General features: G+C 39.2%; 2 protein-coding genes across 2 annotated transcripts in view; both read right to left on the minus strand.

Annotated features, from left to right (window-relative positions):
- LOC145498382 (uncharacterized) overlaps positions 1 to 11,162 on the minus strand; it is a 397,197-nt gene that overhangs the window by 180,531 nt on the left and 205,504 nt on the right. The window lies entirely within an intron of this gene.
- LOC145498452 (netrin receptor DCC-like) lies at positions 8 to 10,787 on the minus strand. Its single transcript, XM_081478384.1, has 6 exons — positions 10,762 to 10,787; positions 10,222 to 10,406; positions 4,249 to 4,563; positions 2,881 to 3,177; positions 1,773 to 2,057; positions 8 to 750 (listed from the first exon to the last, which is right to left on the minus strand). Exons 1-6 carry the CDS (start codon positions 10,785 to 10,787, stop codon positions 365 to 367), a joined length of 1,494 nt encoding a protein of 497 aa, XP_081334510.1. The 3' UTR covers positions 8 to 364.

Here is an 11,162-nt window from a genome sequence, read left to right on the forward strand (position 1 = left end):
CCGAGAATTGCCATATTGCTGTAAAAATGGTGCAGTATGAATAGGTTAGCTAAAGGAAAGCTTTATTTATCCACTTTGGTCTATGCCTCTACGTGGCGGGTTTCCAGAGAGAGCCTTATTAATGACATTGTAAGAATTGGTCCTAAATGAAAAAAAAAATAAAGTTATTGAAATTGAATTTAAACTCTAAGAAAAAATTACGAACACAGGCATAGATAGACTGAATTTAAGCTAAATTCAGAGCTACAAAAAGTGGGCATAATTGAAATGCTTAAAAGTAAATGAAAGAGAATAATGATGCAATTTTTTGAATTTTTAAAGGAAATGTGCTAAAAAGACCTAAGCCAAAAACCTAAAAGTGCCTCTACCAAGACCAACTAAGGTTTAAGTGGATTGCGCACTGGGATGCGCCGCAATATCTCCGATTGTTCTCATAACAAGCCGAAGATTTTTTTAACTTAAACAGGAAATACTTACCTCTCATGTAAACAGCAAGCTCTGCGGTTGCCTGGATTTTTCCTAACGAGTTCTCGGCAAAGCACTGATAAGGTCCCATGTCTGACAGGACCAGCATCTTAACGAGCAAGAAACCGTCTCCAATAGTGTTGAAATCTGAGTTTTCAATCATGTCTCCATTTCGTCTCCATGTGATGTCTGGTTTAGGTATTCCGTCCGCAAAACACTCAAACAACGCATTGGAATCAGAGTAAGCATGGACATCTTTTGGTTTCTTTATAAAAACTGGAGCATCTAAAGGGGGAAGCAAAGAGTTTGTGACGGCATTTGGAGACTGATTACATGGGTCTGTTGAACCACACGTGAAGGCACAAATATGATAATTTAGAACACACTAAGAAGACGAAAGCAAAAAACGCACGATTGATGAGCTGTCACATTGTGCAAATTTCACGCCTTTCGGTTTTATGAGCAAAACACGACGGACGAGCATTCACGATCTAGTGTACACACTTTTCAGGTCCCTAAACATTTTGTTCTAGCGTTCAGGAAATAAAAATGCATCCTCGTATTTTCAATTTGTAACAATGGCATTTAAGAGTTTCAATATCTATTATATCCTGCCAAAACTGTACGGAAAATAGTGAGCGATTCTAAAATTACATTGTGATAACTGCATAAAAGCTGTCTCGAAATAGGCGAGTCGGAAGCGAGTGCATGACATCATACCTGCTTCACTTCTCTTATTCCCCTACTTATTCCAAGTGCATGCCCGGTCTATTCCAGCTCTGAGTGAGGATTAACACTATTCAGACGAGGGGGGGGGGGGGGGGCTAACTTTTGAGGCCCCCACCAACTTTGAATGGTTGTAACAAATGGCATTCAAGCAATAAACGCAAAACTTTGTGAATTTCTTTTAAACCTGTCTAGGAATTTGGTAAGACATATCACTTACCACTGGCCAAAGATCCATTGTTTGACTGGCAAGTCTTTTTTTTTTTTTTTTTTTTTTCAGATTTCGAATTTTTCTATCTTTAAGCTTTTTCAGTTAATCTTTACTTTTCCAGATAATTTCCCTTACCAGTTTTCTAACGTTTATGAAAACAATAACATAAATCTGGATTGGATATGTAGGATTTAATATTATGGACCTCAAAGGAAAAATTTTGGACGTGCTATGGATCCCGAACGTTTCATAGTCAAGACTCTGATACTCTGAGAGATAAGGGTTGAGGGACTCGAAAGTCCCATCCCTGGTCCCAGTAGATCAAAAGTAGCCCGATCTGAGTGGGGCTAAATACTAACACATCACTTACAGTGTACATCTAACTTAGCAGTGACTTGTTGTACTCTAGCTCCAGCCAATGCGCGGCAAGTGTAGATTCCAGCGTGCACCACAGATACTGACTCTATCAGAAGGTTACTCTCCCCCAGAAGAGAATAGTCACTCCCAAACAGCACAGGCAACCCATCTCGTAGCCAGGTGACTCTCGGTTTAGGAAATCCGTTTGCAATACACTCAAGTACCACCTTACTTCCAACGATAGCTATTCTATCCTTAGGTGCCACAGAGAAAGTTGGACCACCACGAAGACCGCTATCTGTTTTAAAAAAATACCAGAGTTATTTTATTTTAAGTACCACCTCGAAGTTTTCTTTTTTTGGAAGATTTACAAGAGGTAGCACAGCACGATTATGTAACGGAAGATACAGTTAACCACGTACTGTGAAGTTTAAAAAATACCACGTTGTCAGCTGGCCAGATACTAATTTGTCATCAGACGCACTTCTTTTACTTCCACTGACACATGCCTGAAGTGTCTCTTGGTATATTTAACCAATGCAATATGTCTGCTGTTGCACTTCCAGTGTGTTTATTGCAAACTTTAAATGCGTCTGGTGATACAAGGCCACGTGACAGCCAACGTACAAGTAATAGGACAACTGGCACGCATATATCAACAACCACACTATAAATGTGTCGGCCGCCACACTACCATTAATGTGTCGACTGGTGCACTGCCAGTGAGTCGTAGCTATGGATGTATTGTATAAAAGAGTGTCTATGGATCGCCTCAGAGACTACTAATTGATAGTCCGAGAGAATACCAGTATGACGTCTGACAGACTAACAATGCCTGAATTTACACGGTGGTAATTTACACGCATGCTCCTGACGGTCTACCAATAGGTTTGATGAAGCACTGCTAATATGATATCTGAAAAACTGCAAAGTTGTCCTCTGACAGACTACCAGTGGACACCAGTGTGTCGTCTGATCGACTACCAATGTCTCGTCTAATAGCTTCAGACCACTGTCTGGTCTACTAGACAGCCCTTGGCCTTCTTAAACACTACCGATCCACCGTTAAATGACAGACTTCTTAACTGAGCTTTCACTTTATGACTTATAAGAAAACGTACCGGCTGTAACGTGAAGAGACCCCGCATTAGCACTTTTATAAGCTGCTGAAGTAACAGCATTTTCAGCAATACATGCGTATTGTCCCTGGTCTTCAAATTTGCTGTCTGCTATCTGCAAGGCTCCCCCAGGAGTCAAAGTAAATCGTCCACCCGCTGTAATGAAGCCTCTCTCTCCTTGCTTTTTCCATCGGACAACTGCTGTCGGCGTTGACTGTTTTACAGCGCAATAAAACCTTGAAGTGTCCCCAAATGAAATTCGCGATGTTGATGGGGTGACAGCCACCTTGGATGAGATATCTATGAATCGAAAATGCAATACTCGTCACTTCCCAGACCAAAAGCAAATAATATAATTTGTATAACATTTAATATGTAGCATTTTTAGAAAAGAAATTCCAACAGTTCAATATGTCAATTGCCATTCGAGTATATACAGTACTTCCCTAATGACTCAGAGAAACACATTCTTGGAGACATTTAATTATTACATTATTGATTAAAGTATGATTACTTTTAAGCACGGTGCTTTTTCATACGTGCATTTTGTACCTATGTTTAAGGCTATATGATGCACATACATATCCTTTATTTAAACACGATAAGATTCAAAGCTCAAAGCTTGTGGGGTCGTGTAAAATTAATTACAATTCACGATAAAATGAATGATCATGTTTAAGGTAAACATTTCTAGCTTTTAAAAGCCTTGTCTGTATGTCTAAGGTTTTCCAGATTTTTCACTGAAAAAAGCTACCTGACATTTAAAAACAATTTGTTTTTAGACTTAAGGTCCGCACGAATTGAACATATGAAAATATGTGCGTACGCCATCGATCAAGCCTTGTCATACCGACTGTGTATTTTTTTCTAGCACTTATTCTTAATGGAACTTTTAAACCTACTAAGACCAGAAGCAGAAAGTATCCGAGTGGAAAGGACTCAATTCTAACATTAGGTATGTAAAGTTGTGATTGAATAGCCATTCGTAATTTCATATTTCCATGATGTTAAACCGTTCGGTATTTTGACAGGCTGCTCCGCCAAACTAAGAGACTTGCGGTTTTGTTCTGTTTTTGTTTTTTTGTTTTTTGTTTTTGTTTTGTTTTGTTTTGTTTGGTTTTGTTTTGTTTTGCTTTTTTAATTTTATTTTCTGGTACCTTAAAAAAAACTTGAATCTAAAATGGTAGATCCATGCAGTATGTCTGGTTTTCTTCAAAAACCCCACAAAACCCTTTTTCGCCTCTAGTTTTCAACAAAAAAGATCAACATACACCAGTTTTTTTTTTTTTTTAGGAAGGACTCCTTCGAGTGATATAGTCATAAAAAAATCCGAGTCAAGAAGACTTTCGACGTTGATACAGTCTGACTTACCAGCAACAATAAGGCGAGCAGTTCTACTTAAAATCTGGTAATCCAGACCCATAGCGTTACTTGACAAAGCCTCGCACTGGTAGGTCCCTTCATCTTCACCGTGAATAATTTCCGAAAAATACAAAGATCCATTTGGTTTTATCATCCTACGGCCGTCACGGGCCAAATCCAAGAAAATGTCATTCCTCCTCCATGCTATCGCGGACTTGATGTTCCCGCCTGTCAGGCAGTCCAACACTGCTGGTTTACCATTTTCGACGTATGTGTCGAAGGGTTCGTCTATAAAGTACGGTGCTCCTGTTGAGGCCAAGGCTCCTACAGTGTACAAAACAAAATGAATTACCAGTAAGTATAATAACTAAAGGATCTAGGGTAAATTCAATAAGGTTCGTTCAAATTTGATAAGGCCAGGCCAATTTTTAAGAAACACAATTTTGTTTGTTTGTTTGTTTTTTTGTTTGCCATATAGCAAGCCCTTATTTGGAGTGTTAGTAGAGCAAGCACCCGACAGAAACTTGTTGAAAATCCCAACTAGTAGTAGGCAGACCAGTTGGTTATTTGCATAGTACAGGCGAAGGCGTAGGCATTGCAACTCAAAACAAAATTCGATAGCATGTTACGCAATGAGTAAACGAGCTTAAATTAATTGGAACAGTCGTTTCAAAAGGTAATTTGCCACTGGTTTAAAATCACGTAATTCTCATTATAATGCAACCAGAGTCTGTGTGTAAAACCCATAAGCTCTACAGATTCAGCGTAAAGATGGGGTTTATTTTATTTTATTTTATTTTTTCACTGTTTCGAAACGATTCCCGGTGAAGAACCATATGATGATGTGTTTACATGTTCAGATGACCTTTTTGTCATTTTTCAGTTAATAACAGGACATTTCAATTACTTCAAAGTACTCGTCAATGTTCACTTTTGCTATCCTGATGATTCCAGAATTTCGGGTATATGCGTGTACCCTGCTGGGAATTTCAAAATTTTGTGAAGCCCATCGTACATATATTGCATTTCCCCCCAGGGGCAAATAAATGAACTGTTTTCACAGCAGGATATGTCTAGTGATCGCAAAGTTCATATTTATTACTGAATTGACTTTGACAGGCTAGTCTCAGCGGCCTGCGAACAGGGAGAAAGCGAGCGTACGACAGACTGGCACAGCCTGATTGAGGGCAGTTGACTACACCAATGACCTATTGGGCGGATTTACTTACTGTACCCTGACTCCACTCTGGAATAGTTTTGTTTTGTTTTCTTTCTTTTTTTAAATTTTGTTTTGTAATAACCGGCTTTTTTTCCTTCTTCAGCTACCGAGATATTCTCCTTGACGTTTTGGAGCTAATTAGTATAGTCAGATATAAGTGCAAGCGTTTCCTAAGAAAATGCAGGAAAAAAAAATTGCCTCAATTGGCAGTGATTTTCGCTTTCACAATCAGTTAAGGGAAGGGGAACCGGGAGTTCTGCTGTGACCTATGTAACCCCACCCCCAAAGAAGAGTTGTTTGAAGTCAAATGAATAAAACGCTTTGGAAATGTTTTTAATTTCCCATTCACAAGTGATTTCTTACAGGCATCTTCGTCATTTTTATATGGGAATCGCCTCAAAGCCCCCAACCATTTTCAGACCAAACGGAATTATTTTCCTAACCACATTCCTGACACATTCCATTTTGTTGTACATTATAATGTATGTTTTGACAGAGCAATTTAAATCGGATAAGTTTCACATTTTCATTGAATAAAAACGCTGAATAATAAACCAGAAATTTCAAAACATTGGCGGTAAATCGTTCCATTAAATTTCAACTTTTTCTTTGTTGATAAACATGTAATTTGTTGAAACTTTTATCAGGTAAACCATTATCTTCATCAATTGGTTTAGTTTTAGAGGAGCCCTAGCTTCTGTGAACCACTAGCTCTTAGTGAAGTCGGCATCCTCAAGTAAAGATTATTATTTAATCATTTCAATAACCAATACCTTATACTATATTAGTGCGATTTTCAATTGAGTGTCGAGAGTAATCAGGCAATGTGACGAGTTGGTTTTGGTTTTACTACAGTTTGAGATTGGCTGAGTAGTCTAATTGGTAAGTAATAAATAGGCCATTTCCGAGTTACCTTGTGTCTCTTTTTCAAAACGAGTTTTCGTGCACAATATTTCCTATGAAAAAGAGTTTTACAGTACACGAAAATGAACCTGTAGGCAAAACACATTTTCATATGTATGGTTTCGCACGACGGAAGACTCGTTTTGACACAGAGGCAAAAGGCAACTCGGAAGTGGCCTATTACTTTAATTGGTTTTGGTTCGGTTTATTACTGTCTGAGGGTAGCTAACTATGGTGTAATTGGGAAGTAATTGCTTTGGTTTTGGTTTTACCACACTCAATTGAAAGCAGCTCCAGCCCTAGAGGACAAAACTGCGATCTTTCGTTAAAGCTAGAAAAACTTGACCCCGTCTAACTCGATATCGCCGGTAACCGTATATTATATATATGGGACTAATGACAGAGTGTTTTATACTACCAAACGTACATAAATGACTCAACCCGTTTTGGAATCTTTACCCGTTACTCTACTTTATCGTTCAAGTCTGAGCTTTCGATTTAAATGAATTGTTTTGCAAACTTTACCGGTAAGCGTAATTATCAAACGACCATTAGATGCAAAATTTTGCATTAGATGCCAGCTGGGCTAAAACAAAAGATGTACACTTACCTGCTACTGCTGGAAAAACCAGGGAGGAAGGGAAGGAACAGCAAAAACAAAGAAAACTCCACAGGCAGGAAAGCACATTCGACCTCATTTCCGTCTGCTTTGCACTCGATATTTACGCAAACTTGAGTCTAAACTCTCCAAGCACTCGTTTTGCAAATTTGCTTCATAGAGCTGCAGGGGTGCTGAAGTAAGGAGCCAATAAGGCCATCAAGATAAAGGCTTGCGACTTTTCTCGCTTGCTGATGTTGGCGGTTGTGTTAAGTGACCGGAAATGTTAGGTATTCGGACATCTAGAGGTTTCTCCGCATGATGTTTCTCGTTGTTGAAATGTTATCTTTACCCGTAGAGGTATATGTCGCCTCAGACACAGCGCGCTTAGAGGAGGGGCTAGTAAGGATATACCGTTACCACTCTTACTCTTTGGTTTGATATTTGAGAGCTCCAAACAATGTACGAATTTTAACACTTGGAAGTAACAAAGGGGTGGAACAGTGACTCCTAATGCTTGTTTATCTTGGCAAGATTTTCCTAGCCATACTTACACCACTTTTAAATAGTCTCCGAGGTCCCTGGACCTTACGTGTTCTTAGCAGCGATTTGTTAATTCATGAGATATCTTAAATGCCTGTATGTATGGAGTTACACCTTATGTCGTGATCTTATAATTGATCACTGACGGTGGTCTTGTTTAATAATCCAATGTGTTAGGTATATATACTTGAGGTATGCTATATTATTTTACTTGTTGTCAATTGATGTGTTGATTTGTAAAGTAGACATGAATGTGTAAGCGTTCCACATGTTTTGGAATCCTAACCTCTTTTTCAGAAATACTATCTATTCGTCATATGGTAATACTAGTACATGTAGATAGTTGTTGTTTTTGTTGTTTGTTGCTGTTGTTGTTTGTTGTTGTTGCTGATGTCACGGTTAAGCGTCAGTCATAGGGAGCAAACAATATAGTTACGCTCGCCTCCCACGAATGTGGCCTGGGTCCGATGCCGGCCCGTTGCCATATGTATGTTGAGTTTGTTGTGTGTTCTCTCCTTGCTCCGAGGGTTTTTCTCCGTGTTCTCCGGTTTTCCTCCCTACACAAAAACCGACATCTCCAAATTCCAATTCGACCGGGATAGAGAACCCGCATGAAAACCTGCCAAGGCTCATTTGGCCTCCTCTCTAAATATTGTAATTTTTGAGTAGAATATATGAGCCGGAGTAAATAAAGGAATAAAAAAAAAATGAATAGTCAGTCGTTGTTCACTTGTTTTCCGAAACTCTCACGCTAAACTCCTACCGAGACCGATGCTATTTGGAAATCTTTTTAGTTTTTTCTTTTGATGCTTCCAAATACCTGGCTTTTTTTGGATCATCTACGTTTTGCACAGGGCGTAATCCTCCCCCCCCCCCCCCCTTTTAAACCATTGAAGAATATCATATTAGGCAATTATAATATCGAAACATATGAAGATAAAGGTAAAGGTAAAGTCTGCATACGAGCCAACCTAGTGGCCCATGCATCAGGCCTGTGCTTCTCTTCGGTTTCTGGAACATGAAGCGACTTGAAGTATTTCTACTCCCCCTTGGAGGGATGCTAGTCCGTCTTAGGGTTACACCCTGTATCAAATTCGCCGGTATTTATTTTTACACCTGGGTGAAGAGAGGCACTGTGAGAGTAAAGTGTCTTGTTCCCGTCCAGAGCACGAACGTTCAAACCCGAACTGCTCGATCAAGGGGCAAGCAAACTAACCATGAGGCAACCGCGCCTCCAACATTAAAGGGTATATAGGGCGTGCAAACGTCTTTCATTTGTTATCATCCTATGCTGCTGACATCAAATTGATTTCAGAAACATAGGATGATAACGACACGTCGCGTATTAATCACATTTGAGGGACGGTTACGTTGAAACATTGAACAAAGAATTCCGAGGCTGGATGGGCCTTAACTGATGATGGCTGAGAATTGGTCAGAATTTTACCTGTCAGCTGTTAAATGCCTTAAAATTAATAACGCTTTTTGTTGAACTGACAGCTGAGACTTGAGATCTGCAAAATTTTCTGATAGCCGAAAAATCGCCGATAATTCAACTGGTAACTTTAACATCATACTGCTGGCAGCCTGTCTTTTCTCTTAAGGCCACTTAAACGAGTGTTTAGCCATCGCGAGCCCAAAAGGGCGTGGTATGGCTTGAGTCCCATTCTCCATTCTTATAATCCCTACTTAATTTCGATGGAAAAACAGATTGTCAGCATTCTACTTTAATGGATTCCAGCACAACCATCTTGACCCTCATTCCCCACAATTCTCTCCCTGTTACATCATTGTCTAGTAAGCGTTGAATTATCAGCTCCCCTCGATATCTTACGGAGATTAAATCAAACCGTCGTTTCAGTTAAAGTAATCTGTGTGAAATTTCCTGTGAAAGCCAGACGTAGACGCAGCTTGCCTCCAAAGATTACTAGACGAATATCTCTTTTCATAGAATGGATCCAATTAAAACATATAAATGCGTTTATGTACTTAAAAGAACTCTCACATTTGCTTTCTGTCCATGAACAACAGACCTAACACACAATGATAACGAGGTAAAGCTGTCTTCAAGTCATTTGACGACTTTATTCAATTTTTATGTTAATTATCATGCGAACGTGTTTCAGACAGTTTTCCTTCTCAGACTTTTTATTTCCAGAGGCATGGAAGTTCCTTAAGCTGTAACCTGTAATGGGTGTGATCACCACGCTAATCATTACGTCATAACCGGCCCATTTAACTTGGTAGCAACCGAAAGGGCAGAGCTGAGGCAATATCATGATTTCCACCCGTAAACCGCACTCTGTCGTAAAACAAAAACATTTTGAATGCCTGGCTTCGAGATCATACGATATCTTAGCCAAGCTTTCACAGAATGACTCTCCTTTTCTTACTTATAAAACGAGATCTTTTTAGTTAATTTTTCTTTCACATTTTTTTTTTTTTTGCTTTAAATTAATTTCAGTTTCTTCAGACTCGTGATAAACAACACCCTGATGCGCAATTGATGACGTAAACTCTCCTTTTCCAAAAAAAAAAAAAATGTAAATTAATGTTCCAATTCAGTAAGGAAACAGCCCAATTTTCAGGCTTTCGACAAGCTTATATTGCTTGAGCCAAGAAGATTTGCACCATTTTCAAGACGGCGATTCGACAAGTTCGATTATGTTGTTAAAGGATGTAGTTAGAGAAAATTTGAAACGTAGATAGACCGAGTTACCTTTTACAGCAGCACGATAAAATAAATTTGGCATGCCGGCTTCGTACATCAGAACAACTTTGTCCGGCCACGCTATCGGCTTTGCCTGCGTCTTGTAGAAGTCGGAAATTGCTCTTAAACCGCAGATAAAGGCAAGAACGAACACAGAATAATAACAAAATCCTTCTGCTGCACTGAATAGCCAACTGATAAGTTGACGACCAAATAAATACAAAAAAGAAAAAAAAATGATCTCATGGTCAGGAAGTGTGGGAAATTAAACAAGTCGCAATCGTTCTGGTCTTAGTCAAGGACCGTGGGAATTTCACAAGGCATTGGCCCAGCGCAAGGAAAAAATGAAATTATCAGGAAATATTTATTTATCATCGGGGTCCTCTAAACTAAGAGCCTTAAGATAAGAAAAACCCAAAACAAAACAACAATAATAACAACAATCGGGAAATCATGTAACAAGCTTTACTATAGTCTATAGACAGTCACAGCTGATGCACTGACTTTTGCCCAATATTCACAAATCACTTCAGTGTGTGGAAAATTTACCTCACGAAAAATGACGCGTTGTGCATCAGCAGAACATGGATTCCTCTGTGAGATTCCTTCTAGTCCTTTTAATACTCAGCCCCTAATTATCACTCCTGATTCTCTTTTAATTTCGATTCCGCAGCCAATGGTAATGAGGAGCCGGCCTAATGCAACTCCGATTTCTTTTTTTAAAGCAACGAGGTCGATCCCTCTCGTAAGAAAACACGGAAAAACAAGTAGGGCAACTGACAGTCACATTACTGGATTTACAGGCCTCATGACATGAAGTGGTTCTCGACCGTACTCTTGCTACGTTTTCGATCAATCTTTAGTTTCAGTTTTTATCGGTATGTTTGTTTGGTTTGACCTTGAAAAGATGGCTATACATATTGTTCTTTCAGTTCCGTTATCTGACATTA

The sequence above is a fragment of the Orbicella franksi genome, chromosome 9, assembly GCF_964199315.1.
Source record: "Orbicella franksi chromosome 9, jaOrbFran1.1, whole genome shotgun sequence".
NCBI classification, from domain to species: Eukaryota; Metazoa; Cnidaria; class Anthozoa; order Scleractinia; family Merulinidae; genus Orbicella; species Orbicella franksi.

Bases quoted from the DNA above. Each gene is read 5' to 3' on its own strand.
- LOC145498452 (XM_081478384.1), bottom strand. From the start codon at position 10,787: ATGCACAACGCGTCATTTTTCGTGAG. The intron at 4,564-10,221 runs GTAACTCGGTCT...TGTACACTGTAG, and splicing joins TTATCGTGCTGCTGTAAAAG to GAGCCTTGGCCTCAACAGGA. The intron at 2,058-2,880 runs GTACGTTTTCTT...TTTTTAAAACAG, and splicing joins GTCTCTTCACGTTACAGCCG to ATAGCGGTCTTCGTGGTGGT.